The sequence below is a fragment of the Cetorhinus maximus genome, chromosome 2, assembly GCF_964194155.1.
Source record: "Cetorhinus maximus chromosome 2, sCetMax3.hap1.1, whole genome shotgun sequence".
Classification (NCBI taxonomy): domain Eukaryota; kingdom Metazoa; phylum Chordata; class Chondrichthyes; order Lamniformes; family Cetorhinidae; genus Cetorhinus; species Cetorhinus maximus.
The window spans coordinates 17304741-17330231 of NC_135880.1; the positions used below are offsets into that span (position 1 = coordinate 17304741).

At 43.7% G+C, this 25491-nt stretch overlaps 1 protein-coding gene across 1 annotated transcript in view; it reads left to right on the forward strand.

Annotated features, from left to right (window-relative positions):
* Positions 1-25491, forward strand: part of galntl6 (polypeptide N-acetylgalactosaminyltransferase like 6) — a 1368692-nt gene that overhangs the window by 1251935 nt on the left and 91266 nt on the right. The window contains exon 11 of the mRNA XM_078557596.1: positions 16196-16312. Within this exon, the coding sequence (XP_078413722.1) occupies positions 16196-16312 (117 nt within the window). The remainder of the gene's footprint in view (positions 1-16195; positions 16313-25491) is intronic.

Genomic DNA, 25491 nt, shown 5'->3' on the forward strand with positions numbered 1-25491 from the left:
TAGCTCCACCTAAACTGATTGTACACCTTGATCTTTCAATCTAAGATGCTCTCTTACTAATGTACTGATATCATCCCTTATTAATAGCACTACCCCACCTCCTTTTCCTTTTCGCCTATTCCTCCTATATGCCGAATGTCCTTGGATATTCAGTTCCCAATCTTGGCCACCCTATAGCCATGTCTCCGTAATGGCAATTAAATCATACCCATTTACCTCAATCTGTGCACTTAAATCATCAACCTTCTTGCGAATGCTACAAGCATTCAGATACCACACCTTTACTTTTTTTCTAACATTATTCTCTATACTGACCCTATTTGATGCTTGCCTGTGCTTTGTCTGTCTTCCATTTTTGCTTTCTACTCTGCTACTTCCTTTTACCAATTTTTCTTCCCTCGAATCTGAGCTCCCTCTGAGGATCCCATCCCCCTGCTAACTTAGTATAAACCATCCCCAACAGCACTAGCGAATCTCCCTGCGAGGATGTTAGTCATGGTCCTGTTGAGGTGCAGCCCATCCATCTTGTATAGGTCCCACTTGCCCCAGATCTGGTCCCAATGCCTCAGAAATCTGATGCCCTCCCTCCTACAGGTGTCCTCCAGCCAGGTGTTCAGTCACTCAATTTTCCAATTTCTATGCTCACTAGCAAATGGGACTAAAAGTGATCCCGAGATTACTGCTTTAGCGGTCCTGCTTTTCAACCTCCTTCCTAGCTCCCTGAAATCTGCTTTCAGGGCCCCATTCCCCTTCACAGAATCACAGAATCTTTACAGTGCAGAAGGAGGCCATTTGGCCCATCAAGGCTGCTCTGGCTCTCAGAAAGAGCATTCTACCTAGACCCGCTATCCTGCCTTATCCCTGTAACCTTGCATATTCTTCCCTTTTCAAATAGCCATCCAATTCCTTTCGAATGCCTCAATTGAACCGGCCTCCACCACCCTCTCAGGAAGTTCGTTCCAGACTCCAACAGCCTTCTGAGTGAAAAATCTTTTCCTCATATCACTTTTGCTCCTTTTGCCAATTACCTTGAATCTGTGCCCTCTAGTTAAATACGAACATATGAATTAGGAGCAGAAGTAGATCATTCGGCTCATCAAGCCTGCTCCGCCATTCAATAAGGTCATGACTGATCTGATTGTAACCTCAACTCCCCATTCCTGCCTATCCCTGATAACCTTTCACTCTCTTGTTTATCAAGAATCTATCTTCCTCTACTTTAAAAATATTCAAAGACTCTGCTTCCACCCCCTTTTGAGGAAGAGAGTTCCAAAGACTCAGGAACCTCTGAGAGAAAACATTTCTCCTCATCTCTGCCTTAAATGAGTGACCCCCTATTTTTAAACAGTGACCCCTAGTTCTAGGTTTGTCCAGAAGAGTAAACATCCTCTCCACATCCACCCTGTCAAGACCCCTCAGGATCTTAAAGGTTTCAATCAAGTCACCTCTTACTTTTCTAAGTTCCAGTGGATAAAAGCCAAAACTGTCCAGCCTTTCCTCATAAGACAACTCACCCATTCCTGGTATTAGTCCAGTAAACCTTCTCTGAACTGCTTCTAATGCATTTACAACTTCCTTTAAATAAGGAGACCAGTACTGTACATAATACTCCAGATGTGGTCTCACCAGTGCCCTGTACAAATGAAGCATAGCTTCATTTTATAATCAATTCCCCTCACAATAAACGATAACATTCTATTAGCTTTCCTAATTACTTGCTGTACCTGCATACTGGCCTTTTGCCATTCATATAGATAATGTGCTTTTTTATTCTTCCTGAAAAAATTGACAATTTTATGTTTGCACATGTTATACTCCATTTGCTAGATCTTTTTCCACTCAATTAATCTATCAATGTCCTTTTGTAGTCTCCTTATGTCCTCTTCACAATTTACCTTCTTACCTCTCTTTGTGCCATCAGCAAATTTAGCAACCATGTTTGGTTCCTTCATCCAAGTCATTTATACAAATTGTAAAAAGTTGAGGCCCCAGCACTGATCCCTGTAGCACACCACTTGTCACATCCTGCCAACCAGAAAAAGACCCATTTATGCCAAATGTCTGCTTCCTGTTAACTAGCCAATCTTCTATCCATGCTAATATGTTACCTCGTACACCATGAACTTTTATTTTCCACAATAACCTTTGATGTGGCACTTTATCAAATGCCTTCTGGAAATCTAAATACAGTACATCCACCAGTTCCCCTTTATCCACATCACATGTCACTCCATCAAACAACTTCAATAAATTAGTTAAACATGATTTCCCTTACACAAAACCATGTAGAGTCTGCCTCACTGCCTTGAATTTTTCTAACTGTCCTACTGTACTTAATTATATTTAATAATAGCTTCTAATATTGTTCCTTGAAGATGATTGGCTAACTGACCTATAATGTCCTGCTTTCTGAATAAATGAGTTACATTTGCTACTTTCCAGTCTAATGGAACATTCCCCGAATCTAGGGAATTTTGGAAAATTAAAACCAATGCATCAACTATCTCACTAGCCACTTCTTTCAAGAACTTAGGGTGAAGTTCATCCAAACCCAGTGATTTGTCTGCCCACAGCCCCAACAATTTGCTCAATACCACTTACCTGGTGATTGTAATTTTCCGGAGTTCCTCCCTCCCTTCCATTTCCTGATTTCCAGCTATTTCTGGGATGTTACTTGTATCCTCTATTGTGAAGACCGATGCAAAATACCTGTTTAATTCATGCGTCATCTCCCTACTTTCCATTATCAATTTCCCAGGCTAATTTTCTATAGGACCAATGCTTACTTTGTTAACTCTTTTCTTATTTAAATATCTATAGAAACACTTACTATCCGTCTTTATATTACTAGCTATCTTTCTCTCATACTCTAATTTTTTCCTCCTTATTAATCTTTATGTTGTTCTTTATATTCTTGATGCTCCCTTGAGTGGGAATAGTGACTCACTATTTACCCTGTCTCAGGATCTTGAAAACCTGGATCATCTCTCCTCTCAGTCTTCTTTTCCCAACCTCTCTAATCTGTCTTCATCCCTGGAATCATTCTTGTGAATCTCCTCTATACTTTCTCCAATGCCTTGAGATCCTTCATCAAGGACGCCACCAAGACTGGACACAGTACTCCAAATGAGGCCTAGCTAGTGTCTGATACATTCAACATAATCTCCTTACTCGTACCCAATGTCCCCATTAATAAAGCCTAGGATACCATACGTTTTATTAACTGCTCTCTCAATGTGCCCTGCCATCTTCAATGACTTATGTACAGATACACCAAGGTCCCTCTGTTCCTGCACCTCCTTTAGAATTTCTCCCTTTATTTTATACTGTCTCTCCATATTCTTCATGTCAAAATGAATCACCTCAAACTTCTCTGCATTGAACTTCACCTGTCATTTGTCTGCCCAATCCACCAACATGTCTATGTCCTTTTGAAGTTCAAGACTATCCTGATCATAGTTGACAACTATTCCAATCTTCATGTCATCTGAAAATTTGGAAATCATGCCCTGCACACCACAGCCTAGGTCATTAATAAACATATATGGAAGAGCAAGGGTCCCAACACTGACCCCTGGGAACTCCACTACAAACCGTCCTCCAATCTGAAAAACATCCATTAACCACTGCTCTTTGTTTTCTGTCACTCAGCCAATTTCTTGTCTAAGTGCCTACTCTCCCTTTTATTCCATGAGATAGAATTTTGCTCACAAGTCTGGTGTATGGCACTGTACCAAATGCTTTTTGAAAATCCATATACGCCACATCAACAGCATTGTCCTTATCAACCTTTTCTGTTAACGTCCTCAAAAATCTCCAGCAAGTTAGTTAAACATGATTTTCCCTTAATGAATCCATGCTGGCTTTCCTTAATTATCCTGCACTCGTCTAAGTGACTTTTAGTTTTGTCCCGAACTATAGTTTCCAGAAGTTTCCCTACTACTGAGGTCAAACTGACTGGTCTGTAGTTGCTGGCTTTATCCTTGCACCCCTTTTTGAAAAAGGGTGTAACATTCGCAATTCTCCAGTCCTCTGGCACCACCCCTTGTTTAAGGGAGACTGGAAGATTAGCACCAGTGCCTCTGCAATGCTCACTCTCACTTTCCTCAGTATCCTTGAATGCATCTCATCCGGTCCTGATACCTTACCTACTCTAAGTAAAGATGGCCTTCTAACGCCTCCTCCTTGTCAATTATAAATTCTTCTAGTGTAGCTGTTACCTCCTCTCTCACCTTAGCCTGGGTAGCATCTTCTTCCTTTGTAAAGACAGACGCAAAGTACTCGTTTAATACCTCTGCTATTTCTCTTGCCTCCATGTGTAGGTCCCCTTTTTATCCCTAGTCTGCCCCATTCTTTCTTTTACCATCTTTTATTATTTATATGCTTAGAGAAGTCCTGCGGATCCCCATTTATGTACTCTTTTCGTTCTCACTCTTTGCTTTTCTTATTAGTTTTTTCACTCCCCCTCTGATCCTTTTATATTCACCCTGATTCTTCAATGCATTTTCTACCTGACATCTGTCGTACACACTCTTCTTCATTTTCATCTTTACCTCTATCTCTCTCGTCATCCAGGGCGCTCTGGATTTATTTGTTCTATCTTTCCTCTTCAAGGGAATATACCTTGACATTGCCTGATGTACGTTTTCTTTGGATGTAGCCCATTGTTCAGCTACTAACTCTTCTGCCAACATTTGATTCCAACTCACTCGACTCAGATGCATTCTCATCCCATCGAATTTGGCTTTCCCCCAATAAATTATCCCTGCTCTGGATTGTTCCTTGTCCTTCTCCATGTCCAACCTAAACCTTATTATACAATGGTCACTGACCCTAAATGCTCTCCCACTGATACTTGATCCACTTGGGCCAACTCATTCCCCAGATCCAGGTCCAATTAAGCCTTCCCTCTCATTAGAGCAGAAACATACTGCTGCAGGAAATTACCTTAAACACATTCCAGGATTTCACATTTCACCCCTCTTGTCCCTTTGCACTATTCCTATCCCAGTCTGTATCTGGATAATTGAAGTCCCCTATTATAATCACTCTATAATTCTTGCATCTCTGTACAATTTCTTTGCAGATCTGTTTCTCTACATCCCTTCCACTATTTGGTGGTCCATATACTGCACCGATCAATGTTACTGCACCTTTTTCATTCCTTACCTCTAGCCAGACAGATTGCGTCAAACATGGAACATCCTCTCTCACCAGTACTGTAATGCCATCTTTAATCAATACTGCCACTAGCCCCCACTTTTCTTTCTTTCCTCTCTCTGCAAAACACCTTGCACCCAGGAATATTTCACATCCAGTCCTGTCTTCTTTGAGCCAGGTCTCTGTTATAGCAATAATATCATAATTCCCTTTGTCAACCTGTGCCTGTAGTTCACCAATCTTATTAACCACACTCCGTGCATTCACATTTTTTTTTAATTCATTCACGGGATGTGGGCTTCATTGGCTGGGCCAGCATTTATTACCCATCCCTAGTTGCCCTTGAGAAAGTGGTGCTGGGCTACCTTCTTGAACTGCTGCAGTCCATGTGCTGTTAGGAAGGGAGTTCCAGGATTTTGACCCAGCGACAGTGAAGGAACGGCGATATATTTCCAAGTCAGAATGGTGAGTGACTTGGAGGGGAACTTCCATGTGGTTGTGTTCCCATCTATCTGTTTCCCTTGTCCTTCTAGATGGTAGTGGTCATGGGTTTGGAAGTTGCTGTTGAATAAGTCTTGGTGAATTCCTGCAGTGCATCTTGTAGATGGTACACACTGCTGCTATTGTGCGTCGGTGGTAGAGGGAGTGAATGTTTGTGGATGGGGTGCCAATCAAGCGGGCTGCTTTTTCCTCAATGGTGTCAGGCTTGTTGAGTGTTGTGGGAACTGCACTCATCCAGGCAAGTGGGAAGTATTCCATCCCACTCCTGACTTGTGTCTTGTAGATGGTGGATAGGCTTTGGGGAGTCAGGAGGTGAGTTACTTGTCACAGGATTCCTAGCCTCTGACCTGCTCTTGTAGCCGCAGTATTTATATGGCTAGTCCAGTTCAGTTTCTGGCTAATGGCAACTCCCAGGATGTTGATGGTGGGGGATTCAGTGATGGTAATGCCAATGAACATCAAGGGACGATGTTTGGATTCTCTCTTGTTGGAGATGGTCATTGCTTGACACTTGTGTGGCACGAATTTTACTTGCCACTTATCAACCCAAGCCTGCTTATTGTCCAGGTCTTGCTGCATTTGGACATGGGCTGCTTCAGTATCTGAGGAGTCGCGAATGGTGCTGAGCATTGTGCAATCATCAGCAAACATCCCCACTCCTGACCTTATGATGGAAGGAAGGTCATTGATGAAGCAGCTGAAGATGGTTAGGCCTAGGACACTATCCTGAGGAACTCCTGCAGTGATGTCCTGAAGCTGAGATGATTGACCTCCAATAACCACAACCATCTTCCTTTGTGCTAGGTATGACTCCAACCAATGGAGAGTTTTATCCCTGATTCCCATTGTTTCCAATTTTGCTAGGGCTCCTTGATGCCACACTCGGTCAAATGCTGCTTTGATATCAAGGGCAGTCACTCTCACCTCACCTCGGGAGTTCAGCTCTTTTTTCCATTTTTGAACCAAGGCTGTAATGAGATCAGGAGCTGAGTGGCCCTGGCAGAACCCAAACTGGGCATCAGTGAGCAGGTTATTGCTAAGCAAGTGCCACTTGGTAGCACTGTTGATGACCCCTTCCATTACTTTATTGATGATCGAGAGTAGACTGATGGGGGTGGTCATTGGCCAGGTTGAATTTGTCCTGCTTTTTTTGTACAGGACACACCTGGGCAATTTTCCACATAGCCAAATAGATACCAGTGTTGTAGCTGTACTGGAACAGCTTGGCTAGGGGCGTGCCAAGTTCTGGAGCACAAGTCTTCAGTACTATTGCTGGAATATTGTCAGGGCCCATAGTCTTTGGGGTATTCAGTGCCTTCAGCCGTTTCTCGATATCTCGTGGAATGAATTGAACAGGCTGAAGACTGACATCTGTGATGCTGGGGACCTCTGCAGGAGGCCGAGATGGATCATCCACTCGGCATTTCTGACTGAAGATTGTTGCGAATGCTTCAGCCTTATCTTTTGCACTGCTGTACTGGGCTCCTCCATCATTGAGGATCGGGGTATTTGTGGAGCCTCCTCCTCCTGTGAATTGTTTAATTGTCCACCACCATTCACGACTGGATGTGGCAAGATTGCAGAGCTTAGACCTAACCTGTTGGTTGTGGAATTGCTTAGCTCTGTCTATCACTTGCTGCTTATAATGTTTGGCACACAAGTAGTCCTGTGTTATAGCTTCACCAGGTTGACACCTCAGTTCCTGCACTCTTCACTGAACCAGGGTTGATCCCCTTGTTTGATGGTAATGGTGGAGTGGGGGATATGCCGGGCCATGAGGTTACAGGTTGTGTTCGAGTACAATTCTGCTGCTACTGATGGCCCACAGCACCTCATGGATGCCCAGTCTTGAGTTCTAGATCTGTTCAAAATCTATCCTACTTAGCATGGTGGTAGTGTCACACAACACGCTCAATGTGAAGGCAGGGTTTTGTCTCCACAATGGCTGTGCGGTGATCACTCCTACCAATGCTGTCAATGACAGATGTATCTGTGGCAGGCAGGTTGGTGAGGATGAGGTCAAGTATGTTTTTCCCTCTTGTTGGTTCCCTCACCACTGCCGCAGACCCAGTCTAGCAGCTATGTACATACATGCACATTAGCCCTGCTTTTTTTACTTTCCTCCTTAATCTGACCCCATCTAATGACTTACCATTGCTTCCTCTAATTCCATCGAACTTTCCAAGTATTCTATCTACCTTGATACTACTGTCTTATACACCTTCCTTATCAGTTAATACTTCTCTGCTTCTCACTGCCAGTTCCTCTCCTATCCACTCAGAATTTCCCCTCCGGTTCCCATCCCCTGCCAATCTAGTTTAAACCCTCCCCGACAGCACTAGCAAACCTCCCCATGAGAACATTAGCCACCATTGCATGAATCAGTATTCAATGAGCTTATGAACTCAGCAACTCATGCAGTTGAGTTCAGTTTTAATGACACTATGTATACCCAATCAGATGGTGTTGCCATGGGATCCCCTCTAGGCCGCGCTCTGGCGAAGATTCTTTGCTGGGTTCCATGAAAAATGTGTCTTCGATGGAATGACACCTAAACTCCCACCCCTTGCATATTTCTGATGTGTGGTTGATATGTTTGCTATATTTAAATCTGCCGCTGTATGTAATAATTTCCTTACATGTCTTAACGGGCTCCATCCTGCACTCAAATTCACCTATGAAATGGAGCAGTCAAATGAACTCTGTCCTTAATGTACTAGTTGAGAAGTCTGCTAGGGGATTCTCTACCACAGTCTACCTTCACTGGTCAAGAAACATGTTGGGATTCTTACAGTTCCACATGCTATAAGATTGGCCTTATTGGCAACCTTGTTAATAGGGCCTGAGCTACATGCTCACCATGCAAGCTCAATGCTGAAATAGGGCACATCAAAGGCATCCTGCAGGATAATGGCTACCCTGATCAGATCATTTCGCGCTGTATATCACGCAAACTCATGAAAGGGCCTAAGGCCATCGCTTTTGGCCCTGAAAAGTGCCCAGCCTACCTCAGATTACCCTGGAAGGGCAAGGTCTCTCAAAAATTTGAGCAACAGGTGAAGCTAGCTGTTTCACACTGCTACTATGCAGTAGCAACACAAGTGGTATTCGCCACTAACAGGATGCTGCTGGCAAGCTAAAAAGACGTTCTGCCTATCACACAAATGAGTAATGTGGTATATGAATTTCAATGCCAGTGTGATGCTAGGTATGTAGGCCGTACATCCCAAAGACTGGAGGATTGTATCAAACAACATATCCCAGCCACTGTTCATATAGGGCAGGGCACAGACCTTATCCAACCAGCCCGTGCTTACAAAACTCAAAACACAGTTTCCAACATCAGATGTGATCCCATGATTGGACTACATTTGCTAAATAATCCTGTGTGCTAAGAATTATACCGACAACCAATTTAAGAGCCAGTTGGGTTTGCAGTGTGGCGCTTTTGCGTGTACCGGAAGCTACATATATGAATACACGGGGTCCTGTTCTATGCAGACAGAAATAACATGTACACACATTGCACCTGTTTTAACTAAACAAAATAAGTGACAGGCCATTCGCTGACTCATGCCTCAGGGCAATGCCTTGACCAATCAGGATCAAGTTGCCTGGTTTAAATTTCAAACAATGCTTGGCAGTTAACTGTCAGTCACCATCACTGGTGCATTCTCCATGGCAACACCTCTGTCAATCAGAGTCCACTTGCCAACCAATCAACGCTCTCTTCACATACAGTATAAATTGTTGTTTTCCCGTTATATTGGCATTCTTGCGAAGTGTCCTGATGAGTGCTAGACGAAAAGCTTTGACATGTCTCCTTTCTCAGCAATACTCAAGTTCTGTACTACCAAATGATTACTTGCACTCTTCCTCCTCCCCTCCAGTGCAGCTGAGCCACCCTTGGTGCCATAGACTTGGCTCTTGCTGCAGTCCTCTGAGGAGCCATCTCGTCCACCAGTATCCAAAATGGAAAAATGGTTAGAGAGCGAGATAGCCTCAGGGGATTCCTGCACTACCTGCCTGTTTCTCTTAGATACACTGGCGGTCACCATTCCCTCTCTGCCTGTGTACCTCTTAGCCGTGGTGTGATCACCTCTCTAAGCATGCTATCCACATAATCCTCAGCCTTGCAGATGCACCACAGTGACTCCAGCTGCTGCTCGAGTTCCGCAACCCAGAGCTCAAGTTTCTCCAGCTGATGATACTCCCTGCAGATGTAGTCATTCGAGGGCACTTTGTGTGCATGACTTCCCACATCCCGAAGGATGCACATTCCACATGGCCAAGCTGCTTTGACATACCTTAAACTTTGTGTAAATTGTTTACTACAGTATGGTATAATATATTAACCCACCTGTCACTCACCAATGGTCTCCTCTGTGCCAAGTCTGGAAAGGCTTATACTTACCAACTAGTCAACTTACGGGACTCTTGTGACATCACTTATAGATTTTGCCTCTAAACTCCCGGCTCTCTCTCTCTCCTGTTTTACAGGCTCTCTCACTCTCTCTCTCTGAGCTCCTGTTGCTCTATGGGCTCTTTTATGTTGTTTAGTTAGCTTAATTTAATTACTTTCTTAATTAACTTAGAATAATTCCTATGTTTCCCTACCTCTTTCCCCCGTGCACCAAATTCCCACGTGAACCTAATTCACTATTCACTGTGTTTCCATCTCACTCAGACATAGTCTCCTGAATGTGCGCCCCTTACTGACCATGCTGTTTGAAAAACCTGACTCGTCTCTAGAGCCTCTGATGAATCACTAGCTAGATTTGTTTCCTGCTACAGTAATTAGCACCAATTGAACCAACTACTTTCAGTTGATTGGCGCATAACTGCCACTACCAGGATGAAGAATACTCAAATGGAATGGAGAGACATCGTCAGCTCCCAGAAAGATCATGGCGGACCCCACCAAATATAAAACTCCGAAGAAACGGAGTGAACACTCCCTCCAGAAGGAACGGGACAAGCCCAATGATGCCTGAACAAAGCAGATGTGTTGAGATGAGAAAAAGTTCAACTCCAAGGAGTGCAAAAAAAATGAATCAAATGGAGACAACCGAGTGCCAGAAACACTACAATTACTACCAGAATACTATAATTTCAACTTCAAGCCAACAAAGCTTGGCCAAAGCAACTGAAACTACCACTCCTCCAAATGTGACCAGAACGAGATCTGCACAAAATGGTCAAGCCTGCAGACCATCTGAATTTATAAGGTCAGAGACTTGAGAACAGTGGGGGCTGGGGTGGGGTGGGGAATGGGGGTGGGGTAGAAGGAGTAGCACGTAAAGAAAGATTATTCTGTAAATAAAGACTTGTGGGGAGGTGTAGTATAAGGGTATTTGCCATAGCAAGGGTTAGTGTGGGACTGGGATAAAGTACCACCCACAGTGTGGTGTAGAGAGACATATGACAGTAGACAGGAGACAGAGTTGTATGGAGATAGCTCTTACTTTGGTTATACTTTGTACATATGTATATAGTTACGTGTTACCAATAAGCGCTACTGTTCAACCTTACAAGCCTCTGAATCTCTTTTTGAGACCTACTGAACAAACTCTTACAACAAGGGCTATCTAGTAAATCCTTTGAGGGGTAAGATGAGAAGGTGGAGAAGGCTGTATCGATTCGGACCTGTTAGGTCCAGTGGCCTTTTGTCAAGAAATAATCTGCAGCTGTTTGCAGATCATTGTATAGGGTTAAAGCAGGAACAAAGCCTGAATGAAGTATTGTCAGTGTTGCAATATAGGAAAACACATCAGCCAATTTGTACACAGCAAGCTCCCACAGACAGCAATTAAATAATGACCAGATAATTTATTCTGGTGATGTTAATTGAAGAATGTACTGTGGCCAGGACATCAGGAGGACTCCCCTGCTCTTCTTGGAATCATGTCATGGGAGCTTTTATGTCCTCCTGAGAAGCCAGACTACCTTTAGTTTAAAGTAAAATAAAAGCAAAATACTGCAGATGCTGGAAATCTGGAACAAAAACAGGAAATGCTGGAAAAATTCAGCGGGTCTGGCAGCATCTGTGGAGAGAGGAACAGAGTTAACGTTTCGAGTCCATATGATCCTTCTTCAGAGCCTTTAGTTTAATATTCATCCATCAGATGATACTTCCAACAATGTTGCATTCCCTCAGTGTTGCACTAAAGCGCCATCCAAGATTATGTGTTCAGGTGTCTAGAGCAGGGATTGATCTCACAATTGCATGACTTAAAGAGTATTGACAAGGGAGAGGGTAATTAAAAGCATGATTAGAAAGAGTGTGGTAATTAGAAAGAGCTTGGAGAGGTGGTGGCATAGTGGTTTTGTCATTAGATTATTATTCCAGAGGCCCCCAGGGTAATGCTCTGGGAGCCCAGGTTTGAATCCCACCACAGCAGATGATGAAATTTGAATTCAGTAAAAACCTGGAATTAAAAGTTTGGTGATCACCATGAAACCATTGCCATAAAAACCCATCTGGCTCACTAATGTCCTTTAGGGAATGAAATCTGCCGTCCTTACCTGGTCTGGCCTACATGTGGTTGACTCATAAATGCCCTCTGAACAAGGGCAATTAGGGATGGGCAATAAATGCTGGCCTAGCCAGTGACTCCCATGAACAAGTAAAAAAATAACTCAAGTCCTATCATTTAGCACTGTTAATTAGTGTCTGAGTTCTTGGAAGTTCCTCAGCATTTGCTACTTAGTTGGATGCTCTAATGATTTATTGACTTTTGATGACACTGTCTGGAAGAGCAGTGAAAGATCAATTTTATCCATTTTATTCATAAAGGAAAAAAAAAACATGTATTTTTATAGCTCCATTCCTGACCTTGGGACACCACAAACTGCTTTATATCCAATGAAGTACTTTTGACGTTTAGTCACTCTTGCAAAGTAGGAACCACAGTGACCAATTTGTGCACTGCAAGGTCCCACAAAATAAAATGATGTGCTGATCACCAGTTAATGTGTGTTTTTACTGATGTTGGCTGAGGGATGAGTATTTGCCAGGACACTGGGGAGAAGTTCTTTGCTTTTCTTCCAAATAGTGCCAAAGGATATTTTGCATCTGCTTGAGAGGGCAACTTGGTTTAATTTCTCATCCTAAGGACAGCGCCTCCAACAGTGTGGCATTTTGCTCAGTGCTGGGTCACAGCTGATGGCTGGCAGTAATGCTGTACAATGTTAGTAATTATTGGATTTATATGAAATTTCTCTGCTATTTCGATGAAGGACAGCTTGCTTTTTCAAATGAAGACATTGCTCGCAGTCAGATTAATAAATTGGTTACTAATGTCACACTGCGACTTCACGCTCATTTCTCGTCAATACGTTTGCCTTTTTATCCCTGCTCTTCAAATCATTCGGGAATTATCAGTGCACAACTTATTACTGATGCTCAATTGAAGAATTAACATTGTGCACATGCGGCATTCTTCTTTAATTCGCTAGATGTTTCTCCTCCTGGGATGCCTTTAGACATCTCATTACATTTCACTTGCTTGGTCCGTTGTTCTGTTCTTTTGTTTCATTCCAGATGTCTTGGCACTCGTGTGTTTCTCTTTGTACCTCTTTGGCTGCGTTACTATCTCTCTGTCTACTAGATCAATAGCTCCTGTTGCCAGGGAAGCTTCTGTGCTTTTTGTATCAGTAGCAAAAAGCACAAGTGGGAGACAATGGCCAAGGTACTTCATTATAATTGCTCCAGGTGCCCTTTATGTTCCTGTCAAATGCATTAAACAACTGTGGCTTTCTCTCTGTGAAACTGCGTAATATCTCAAATGCTACACAAGCAGTAAGTGGCAAGTCAGACTCAAATAGCTGGAAGATAGCCATGAAATGGATGATAGTGAAGACAGCCATCAAAAGGGCCATATCAGAAGATGTGTAATTTTTTAAAGCTTTGGCCAATTTTATTTGCTTATTCCTTTACAAAAAAGTAAATAGGCAAATGTAAAGTTTGCTGGAGCAAGTAACATCAGTGAGATGAAAGTGACTTACAGCAATTCTCTCTCCTAAAAACTAAAAAAAAAACAAGCACAAATTCACAAAGACAGTGCCCCTTAGGAACATATGAAATAAAAGCAGAAGTAGGCCATTCGGCCCCTTGAGCCTGCTCCACCATTCAATTAGATCATGGCTGATCTTCCATCTCAGTGCATTTTCATGCATTATCCCCATATCCCTTGAAAGTAACTGAGACAAAATCAGAAACATGGCTGCATAATTAATTGGGACTGATGATGTTGTCCATCTGGAGCGCTGCAATATCTGTTACGTCCATCAGTGGTCAGAGCCTGCAGAATACTCATAAAGGCCCCAGTTTCTATGCAAAGGAAGGACAGGTCCTGGAGCACCAAGAAGGGCAGAGGAGATATTCTTTGGTCACACAACATAGCAAACATAAGCAAGGAAATTTTCTGCAGTCACTACACCTACTGAAGCATCCTAAAATAATATGCTTACAATTTTCCAGGTGAAATTACATCCTTCTTGGCTTATGGATTTTTCCCAATGCCCCAGAAACATCTGCTTAGGCATCTAGACTGCTCCAAGTTCCTTGGAAGACAGGCAGTGAATGCAGCACCAACTAGCCAAGGCAAGACACCCTGTGTGCCAAGTATCCATTGTTCGTGGTTGGCCAGGCCAACTGGTCAATGCTTGTGCATTCTCATTTCACTTGGTGGCTGGTAATGGGCTTTTCACAAGTACATGAGAACCATTCTGTGTTCTCCATCCCAGGAGGTCACAGTATCTTTAAAAGAGACCTTTCTCCCTGAAAATGACGTACTAGATTTCCCAAAATTTCTTCCCAGCGGCTCTAGTGAGCACATCGGGGTAGAGTAGACACTAAGGCAAATTAAATAAGTTGTCAGACGTTTGACCTTTTGGCTCAGAGTCAGAAGATGGTGTGCTCAAGGCTAACTCGAGTGCATAATCTAGTCGGAAACTCAAGTGCAGTACTGAGGGAGTGCTGTACTGTCAGATGCGACATCTGATGAGAGGTTCAGCCAAGGCTCTGTCTGTAAAGGATACCACTGGAATTATAAAGAAGAAGAGCAGGGGAGTTCTCCCTGGTGACCTGGCCAATATTTATCTCTCAGCCTACCTCACTAAAAACAAGTTATCTGTTCATTATCACATGGCTGTTTGTGGGAGCTTGCTGGGTGCAAGTTAGCTGCCTTGTTCCAATCCGTTACATGCTCTAAAGTGATGGATGCAAGTTCTTATTTTTCCATACAAGAGCAAAATACCCCGGATGCTGGAAAATTGAAATAAAAACAGAAAGTACTGGAAATACTCATGAGAGAGAAACAGAGTTAGCGTTTCAGGACAATGGGCTTTCATCAGAACAGTTCCATTGTCTCCTATTGAAGGATAAGAACCAGAGGGGAAATGAGGAGAACTTCTCTTACACAGCAAGTTGTTATGGTCTGGGAATACACTGCCTGAAAGGGTGGCGAGAACAGATTCAGATTCTTGAGTATTGCTATTGAAGATTTTCCTCTTGCACTCAACAGGACAGACACAAGGGGCAGGATTTTCCAGTCGCGCCCGCCAGGGGACCGGACATTCCCGCCCCAAGTCAACAGGTCCGTCAAATTATCCGACCTGTCTGCTAAAATTCCCATGGCAGGCGGGACCGGAAAAGTTAGGCCAAGAATGCCAAATTCCAAAGAGAGCAACAATTTATACTCCATGATAAAAGGGTGCTGTTTGGTTAGCCAGTCAGCTCCGATTGATTGAGACATTGCCATGGAGAATGCACCGGGGAGCTATTGTTCCCCATGCTTTTGTTTAATTAAAATTGGTGCAATGCCTGGGAATGCTCTTTCTGCTTGCAGAGAACAGGGCCCTGCATATGAATATATGTAGCTTCTAACAAGTGTAAGTGAGCTACATGGCGAGCCCAACTGATAATCTTAAATTGGTTGTTGGTGTATTTAGCACACTCGGGATTGTTCAGCAAGTGCTGCTCAATCACGGAATCACGTCTAACGTTAGTTATTATGTTCTGAGTTTTGCACGCATGTGCTTGTTGAGTATGGCCAGTAGTCTGCCTATTGCAAACAGACAAAAGGAGACGCTGTTTGATTTGATCCGCCAGTGATGGAGACGTATGGCTTATGTACCTGGCATCGCAACGGCACTGAAATTCAATAGCACATTACACTCTTGTGTGATAGGCAGAAATCATTTTGGCTTGATGGCATTTGGATTCCTTTGTAACTTTCAAAGGGGGCTTGCTTATATACTTGAAATGGAAGACTTTGCAGGGCTAGGGGAAAGAACAGAGGAGGGGACTAATTGGATCGTTCTTTCAAAGAGCCAGCACAGTCACAATGGTCTGAATGGCCTCCTTCTGTGGTGTAAGACTCAATATGATTTGTTTTCATATAGCACCCTATCATGCTGTTCAACTGTCACAAGGCCGCTTCAAATACAGTGAGTCACTTTATTTTTGGTCGTTAATATGAGGACAACATTGAAATTGAAATAAGGACAGTGCTGGTGTTGTTTATTCCAGATCCGTAATGTTGCTACTAACCGGTGCGTGGACAGTAAACACGGAGCGACAGGAGCAGAACTGAGGTTGGATGTCTGCATCAAGGATGGCTCGGAACGCACATGGTCACATGAGCAGGTACCACAAAGTAAAGTGTTGGCTTCTTTATCACTGAGAAACCTAAGGGATAAGGGTCAGGCTTCATAGCGCAGGCCACTGACTGGGATGAAAAGAGCTGTGGAGGAGGTGAAATAAACTCCTCCAACCCTATAACTCCTCCAATTCTGGCCTCTCACACATCCCCTATTTTAATCGCTCCAGCATCGGTGGCCATGCTTTCAGCTGTCTAGGCCCTAAGCTTTGGAATTCCCTCCCTAAACCTCTCTCCTCCTTGAAGACGCTCCTTAAAACTTACCTCCACCTGTCTTAAAATCTTCTTATGCGACTCAGCATCATACTTTGTTTGATGACACTTCAGTGTAACACTTGGAATGTTTTGAAGGCACTATATCAATGCAAGTTATTGTTGGTGTTGTTTACTTGTTGCTATTTAAATAAATCAAGTAATTGTTAGGTCCTGCTAAGGGTGGATATAGGGGGAATGGGAATCTGAAGAAGGTCAGGGGAGTTCTGTCCGGTGTCCTGGCCAATATTTATCCCTCAGTCGCCATTACTAAAATGGATTACCTGATCATTAGCACATTGCTGGTTGTGGGAGCTTGCTGTGCACTAATTGGCTGCTGTATAAGCTTCGTTACAAGAGTGACTACAGTTCAAGAGCACTTAATCAACTTTAAAGCATTTTAGGATGTCCTGGGGTTTTTCTTTATTTTGTCCTTGCATGGGTTGTGGGCGTCACTGGCAAGGCCAGCATTTGTTGCCCATCCCTAATTGCCCTTGAACTGAGAGGCGTGCTAGGCCATTTCAGAGGGCAGTTAAGAGTCAACCACATAGCTATGGGTCTGTATGCACATGTAGGCCAGACCAGGTAAGGATGGCAGATTTCCTTCCCTAAAGTACATTAGTGAACCAGATGGGTTTTTGCAATAATCGTTGATAGTTTCATGGTCACCGTTACTGAGACTAACTTTCAATTCCAGATTTATTAATTGAATTTAAATTCCACCAGCTGCCCTGGTGGGGTTTGAACTGTGTCCCCAGGGCATTGGCCTGGGCCTCTGGATTACTAGTCCAGTGACGTTACTACTATGCCACCATCTCCCCCAAAGGCGCTATAGAAATGCAAGCTTTTACTTTCAGAGACACAAGTCCACGGGGTAATTTCTCTGTCTCTCCCCCTCCCCTTCCCCTTCTCAGAAGCTGCACTGACTTCCAACTGAATTGTAGAAATATCACGAACCAGGCCAGGAGAACAGCAGGGATGGGGGGGTGGTGTGGCTCACCATTCACAGTCCCACCTCCAGGAAAAGGAGGCAGGGAGCCAAATTAAATCATTAAACGGCCTATTAAGGGCAATTTTTTTTTTTTTTTGGTGCATCAGCATTGATCCAGCACGCAGCGGTGCCGCTCCCCATGCCCCACCATGTGGGAAGACCACCTGCTTCATGGAGGTGTACCCCATGCAGCAGCCTGTGGGGCCATTGGAGCCGGAAGCAGAGCTCAGCTCTCCTGAACTCTGATTGGACCGGCTGCATCCTTCATTGGATAGCAAACCCAGAGGCGGACAATTAAAAGGCCATCTCAGAGAAGATAGCTGAGCCGGTCCCGCCCCCGGCAGGTGCAGGCTTGGGACCCCCTATTTGGTCCCACCTTTAGGTCCTGATCCAACCCAATGGATCAGCAAGTGGGAGTACATTAAACCTGCCTCTCCCTTCACCACCCACTCTCATTGAAACCAATTCTCAAAGCTCTGGATATAATAATACTGTTCTTTGGTCGATGTAGATCACTTCCATCCCTTGATTTTATGGAACTCGAGATAATCTGTGGGAAAAATACATTCCACGCCAATGGTCTACACTAAACAGGCAGAATTGTCTGTGAGGTACATTCCAGTACATACCATTAGCCATAAAATTGTTAAATATTGAGCATGTTAAGGTCTGCTGCACAGCCTTAAATACAATAAATCCAGCACTGTATTGCATTCTGAAGAGATTCGTGCTGAATTGCAAATAGCTGTTCAGGGAAAACTAAAACTTATTATGAGTGCTTGTAATGGGCTTGTTTAACATTGCGTAAGGTGCGGTTTACGCACACGGACTGCAGAAAGGTTAAAAAAAGCAAGGTTCCTTTATTCCACCGGCATCATAACTGTATAAACTGTCAAGGGAAAGCAGAAATCCAAGGGACAACTATTTATAGAGAATATTCGCCGCCAATGCAGCAGATCTCTGTCCTAGTCAGGCCCTCCCTTCCATTTCCTGATTTACCGCTATTTCCAGGATGTTACTTGTGTCCCCTATAGTGAATACTGAAGAAAAATACCTATTTAATTCATCCTCCATCTCCCTACTTTCCATTACCAATTACCCAGATGCACTTTCTATAGGACTAACGCTCACTTTGTTAACTCTTATTTAAATATCTATAGAAATTCTTATCCATCTGTCTTTATATAACTAGCTAGTTTTCTCCCATGCTCTAATTTTTACCTTCTTATTAATCATTTTGTCATTCTTTGCTGTTCTTAATATTCTTTCCAACCTTCTGACCTGCCACCCGTCTTTTTCTTTACATTTGATACTGAATTTAACTTTTTCAGCTAACCATGGATGGTGGGTCCTCCCCCTGGAATATTTCTTTCTCATTGGAATGTATCTATTCCGAGTATTCTGAAATATCTCCTTAAATGTCTGCCACTGAACGTCTATTGACCTATCCCTTAACCTTATTTGCCAGTTCACTTTAGCTAGCTCTGCTTTCATGCCCTCATAATTGTCCTTAAGTTTAAAATACTTGTCTTGGAGGCACTTGTCTCTCCCTCAAGATGAATGTAAAACTCAATCATATTATGATCGCTGCTACCTAGGGATGCCTTCACCATGAGGTTACCAATTAATCCTGTCTCATTGTTCAATACCAGGTCTAGTACAGCCTGCTCCCTGGTTGGCTCCAGAACATGTTGTTCTAAAAAACTATCCTGAAAACATTCTGTGAACTCCTCATCAATGCCACCTTTGCCCATCTGATTTTTCCAGTCTATATGCAGATTAAAATCCCCCATGATTATTGCTGTACCTTTCTGACAAGCTCCCATTATCTCTTCTTTTATACACTGTCATACTGGGCAGAATCTTCGGCTCGGCGAGTGGGGGGCGGGTCCCACTCGCCGAGGCGTAAAATGACGCGGAGTGACATCGACCGTGCGTCCAGACGTCCCCGCGCATCATATAGATATTCAGTTCGGCGGGGGTGCAGCCAGCTCGGCTGCGCACCCACCGAACTGTCAAAGGCCTATTAAGGCCTGTTAAAAAGCAATTAAGTCAATAAACTGAGCTACTCATCCAACCCTAAGGTTGGCGGGCAGGCAAAGAGCCCAGGCGGCCTTCACATTTTCAATGGAACCTCATCCACGGGCGGGATGAGGTTTCATGAAGGGTTTGTAAATTTTTTCAGTAAAATTCATTGACATGTCCCAACTCATGTGACACCGTCACATGAGGGGACGTGTCTTAAACTTTTTTTTCTTCTTTAATTAAATTTTTGGAACTTAAGCTAATCTCCCTGAGGTCGCTCTGTGCCTCGGGCAGATTTCTGCATTCTTTCGCGCACATGCCCGCAGGCCCCAACTCAGGGAATACCCTTCCCGCCCACACAGTGCTCAGCGCTTCCGGGCGCGCGTCACACCGGGTGGGCCTTAATTGGCCCACCCACGTAAGATGGTGGCATGGCCGATCGAAGGCAGCGATCGGGTCCGCGCCCGCCCCCACACAACCCCGTTCCCCCGCGACCGGGGGGAAATTCTACCCACTGTGTAGTTACAATTAGGCGGCCTGCACACCACCCCCACAAGTGACTTCTTGCCTTTATCATTCTTCATCTCGACCCAAACCACTTCTACATCCTGGTTTCCTAAACTTAGGTCATCCTTCTCTAATGGGCTAATACCATCATTAATTAACAGGGCCCACCCCTCCACCTATTCCTAACTTTCTGTCCTTCCTAAATGTCACTCACCCTTCAATATTCAGGTCCCAATCTATGTCATCCTATAGCCATGCCTCTGTAATGGCCATTGTTATGATGTGGCAGATGGTGTCTGCCAAGCGAATCAAATCCATGAGTGAAACTTGACCACACAGTCACAACTGTTTTACAATTTGTATTTTATTTCAAGACACGTGCCCTGAATTTAGAAGTAATAAGACTACCACGACTTCAGAGGTTTTTTAAAACTAACTTAAACATTTGTTAACAAAAGAAAAGATTTCAAGCACATACATAGGTCTACAAATTACTACTATAATAACTCCCAAAACTCCTAATTAATCTGTCTCCCAGTTACATCCCAATTGAGGCAACAGCAAAACAAATAGTTTTAAACAGACCCAGGCAAAGCAACATGATACCCTGGACAGTGAGATTCAAAGTGAATTTTCTCAGATAACAAGAACAGAAAATGCCGGAAAAACTCAGCAGGTCTGACAGCATCTGTGGAGAGAGAAACAGAATTGACATTTTGAGTCTTTATGACACATGACATACGGATTCGAAACGTCAACTCTGTTTCTCTCTCCTCAGATGCTGTCAGACCTGCTGAGTTTTTCCCAGTTGTTTTTGTTTTTGTTTTCTGTTTTTGTTTCAGATTTCCAGCATCTGCAATATTTTGCTTTTATCTATGAGTTTTCTCAGCTTCGGTTCCTGTAGACAGAAACTTGATGCACAGAGGCTGGAGGCCTTTCACCCTTGTGTTCAATCTTAGAAATCCTCCTCCTCTTACACATGGCCTCATCTCCTTTATACATGTTTCTCCCTTTTTAATGCAAATTCCATTGTTCCCATATGTCTTTAGAACTTTACCTTTCTCACAATATAAATATTTTCATAGTGCTAATTTTATCAGTAACCTTTGGGAAAAATAAACACACTGTTTGGCTTAGCTTCTTCTGGCTAAGTGTAACATCCTACCATCTCTTCGAAATTCAAACTAATCTAATTTATCTACAAATGCAAATTTTCCTTACACCTCACATTCTAAAGCTTCAGCCATGTTTACATACTTAACATTTCAAACCTAGCTTCTTGTTGATAACTCAAAGCCTCCAGACCAGCTGTCTTCAATTCAATTAAATCCCACACACACACACACACACATATACACACAGAGAAACTAATCCAAACCCCACTATTAACCTACTTTTACAATAAATCACAATAATATTATGAAAATTATTATATTTTCATGACACTAGCAAATTGTATTTATTTAATTCTATTTCCACTATCAGCTCATCAGATACAGAGCCATTAGTTTTGTTCCTTTATTATTTTTGTAGCATGTAGCCTTATCTGCTGATTTACTCTTAGGGTTGTACTCTCTGTCCCTTCCTGTCATAACCTGTTTATCATTTCCCATATTAATACCAGTCTCTCTTGCCTTGTCTCTACTCTTTGGTTTACCACATCTTCCCATTGATCCCTTGCCCCCACTATTCAGTTTAAACCTCTCTACTTCTCTAGTTATGCGGCTCACGAGGACACCAGCCCCAGCATGGTTCAGGTGTAGACCGTCCCAACGATGCAGATCCCACTTTCCCCAATATTGGTGCCAGTGCCCCACAAACTGGAACCCATTTCTCCCACACCAGTCTTTGAGCCACACATTCATTTCTCGAATATTATTTGTACTATGCCAATTTGCACGTGGCTCAGGTAATAGTCCAGAAATTATTATCGTTGAGGCTCTGCTTCTTAATTTGGTGTCTAGCTCGTAATACTGACTATGTAGGACCTCCTTCCTCATCCTGCCTATGTTGTTGGTACCTACATGGACCACAACCACTGAATCCTCCCCGTTTCACTGCAAGTTCCTCTCTAGGCCTGAGCAAATGCCATGAACCTTGGCATCAGGCTGGCAACATGGCCGTCTGGACCTCGCTCCTTGTTACAGAGGACAGTGTCAAACCCCCTCACTATACTGTGCCCTGCTACAACTACACCACTTTGTGCTCCCCTCACTTGAATGGTTTCCTGTACCCCGGTGCCATGGTCAGTCAGCTCATCCACCCTCCAGCTCTCACTCTCATCCAAGCAAGCTGAAAGAACCTCATTAGACCCATTAGACAATTGCAGAGGCTTACACTCCTGCCCTCTGGGTCCCCTTACCTGCCTCAGCTACAGTCACAACCCCCTGTTCTTGACCACCTACCAAATCAGAAGATCCTATCCTAACGAGTGTGACTGCCTCCCGGTACAAAGTGTCTGGGCAACTTTCCCTCTCCCTAAGGTGTCACAATGTCTGCAGCTGAGCCTCCAGCTCAATGTCTCTGAGCCGAAGCTCCTCAAACCACAGACACTTACCGCAGAAAACTGGTGGGCATTGCAGGGTCTGGAGGAGACAGCCTTATCGTTCTCTATCGCTTCCGATTAACATCAAAAGAATGATAATCGGAAGAGACGAATATCGGGCAGCTGATCTGACACCATCCATTTTATACTATTACCTATACACAAATTACACTTGAAATATCTAACTAACTGACATGCACGCTAATGTTATGATTTAACATTGAGTTGCTTTCAGGTTAATTTGACCTTTTGTTTAAATGAAGGGGCAGAATTTTACCTTCCCCTGCCGGTAGGTGGGGGTGGCCGTAAAATTCTTCAGATGGCCTTCCCACGGGGCTGTCACCCACCCTGACCTCTCCACAATTCTACAGTGGGAGGGTTGAGGCCTAGGCCAGCTCCCATGCCCTTGCATGCAAAAGAGCACCCTCCCAATTCAGGGAGCCGCACCATCCCCCCCCCATCATAGCGCTTCCGGGCGCATGTCACGCTAGGCGGGCTGTAATTGGCCCGCCCATGTAAAATGGTGGTGTGGACCCGATCGGGGGCACCGATCAGGTCCGCGCCCACCCCCGCACAACCCCCCCCGACGGGGGGAAAATTCTCCCCCTGGTCCTGAACTCTTGGGCCTTAGGCTCTGGTGACTGCTTGCAGTCCCAATCCTGTCCACTGCAGCTTCTGGCACTGCTGGGATTAGAGAACTATCGGCCAATCAGATTGGCCGGTAGCTCTCTGATGCAGGATTTCGTACTGAGTAAGGGGCGGAGGCCCCACCTCCAGACAATTAACACACTTTTGATTATTAAATGGCTGCAGGGCAGTGAGTATCAGTAGCAACGTGTTCGACAGCGACTCCTCAGATAGCGGGAAGAGAAACTCCACCATCCGAAAAATCCTGGTCATGGTATTATTGGGAGGCAACTTGCTGAGATGATTTTTGGATAAACCTGGTGTCGCCTTTGGCTGGTTCATTAAATATAGGCACAAACTGGTACACAGAGAGCCACGTTCTACCACAATGCTTCCTGACCACACAAAACAGAACTAAGTTCAAAATCAAAGAAGGAGGCCAATTGGCCCATCATGTTTATGCCGGCTCTTTGGAAGAGCTTTCCAAACATCCCCATTCCCCTGACCATTCTTCATAGCTGTGCCGTTCTTTCCTTTTCAAGTGCGTAGAATCATAGGATCTAACACTGTAGAAGGAGGCCATTCAGCTCATCATGTCTTTGCCTGCTCTTTGAAAGAGCCTTACAATTTAGTCCCACAGATCAGTATTTTTCCCACTGCCTGACAACTAATCGTCTTCAAGGACATGTTCATTTCCTTTTGAAAGTTCCTGTTAAATCTGATTCCATCACTCTCTGAGGTAGGGAGTTCCAGATCCTAACAACTCTCTGTCTGAAGCAATTTCCCCTCACCTCTCTTCATGTTCTTTTGCCAATTATTTTAAATCAATGCCCTCTGGCTTCAGGTCCACTTACCGGAGGAAACAATTTCTCCCTATTTGTTCTCTCAATATGCCTCATAATTTTAAATCCCTCTATTAGGCTTCCCCATAATCTTCTCTGTGGTAAGGAGAACAATCTCACCTACTTCATTCTCTCCACAGAATTCCCTCTCTCCCGCAATCTTCCTGGTAGACCTTCCCTGTACCCTCTCCAGAGCCTTGACCTATATCCTAAAGTGAGGTGACCAGAATTATTCCAGCTGAGGCCTAGCCAGAGATTTGTGAAAGTTTAGCATGACTTCCTTGTTTTGTGCTCAGTGCCCCTATTTACAAAGCCAAGTATCCCATACGCTTTCTTAATTGACTTATCATCTTGCCCTGCCACTTCAAGGACTTGTGATTATGCACCCACAGGTCCATCTGTTTGTGCACCATCACCAACCTTAGAATAGTACAATTTAGATTATATTGTCTCTCCATATTGTCCCTCCCAAAGTGAATTATTTCCCATTTATCCACATTAATCGGGCATTTGTCTGCCCTTTTCACCAGCAAGTCAATGTCCTTCTGAAGTCTGCTACAATCAGGTTCACTATACACTAAGTTACCAAGTACAGTCCTCAAATTTTAAAACTGTACTCCCCACATCAAGTCCTGTTTTTTTTTATTCATTCACGGGATGTGGGCTTCACTGGCTGGGCCAGCATTTATTGCCCATCCCTAGTTGCCCTTGAGAAGGTGGTGGTGAGCTGCCTTCTTGAACTGCTGCAGTCCATGTGGTGTAGGTACACCCACAGTGCTGATAGGAAGGGAGTTCCAGGACTCCAGCCATAATCCTAACACCAACTCCATGAGGCCCAGTTGCATACTCTTGTTCAGTCATAAGAAAACCCATTCAGTATTGCTGAAAAGAGTGAGATGCTGGCAAAGTTTTTCGTCTTGCACTCATCAGGGCAGATGTGCAAGAATACCAAATCTCAAAGGGAGCAACAATTTATATTGTGTGGGAAGAGGGTGCTGATTGGTAGGCAAGTGGAATCTGATTGGTAGAGGCATTGCCATGGAGAATGCACCAGGGAATAGTTAACTGCCAAGCTTTTGTTTAAATCCATTCACCACTATTCTTTGCTTCCTATCCCATAGACAATTTTCGCCCATGTTATCACCATCCCTTTAATACCATGTGCTTCTATTTTCCAAATATGTATTCAATAATTTTTTGTAAGTTACTAGAGAATCTATTTCGACCACTCTTTCAGAACAGTGCATTCCAGATCATAAGAACTCATTGAGTAAACCAAAATCTCCTTATTTCTCTGTTGAATTTTTACTTTAAATCTGTGTCCTCTGCTCACTGATGCTTCTGTCAGTGGAAATGATTTCTCACTATGTACTCTAT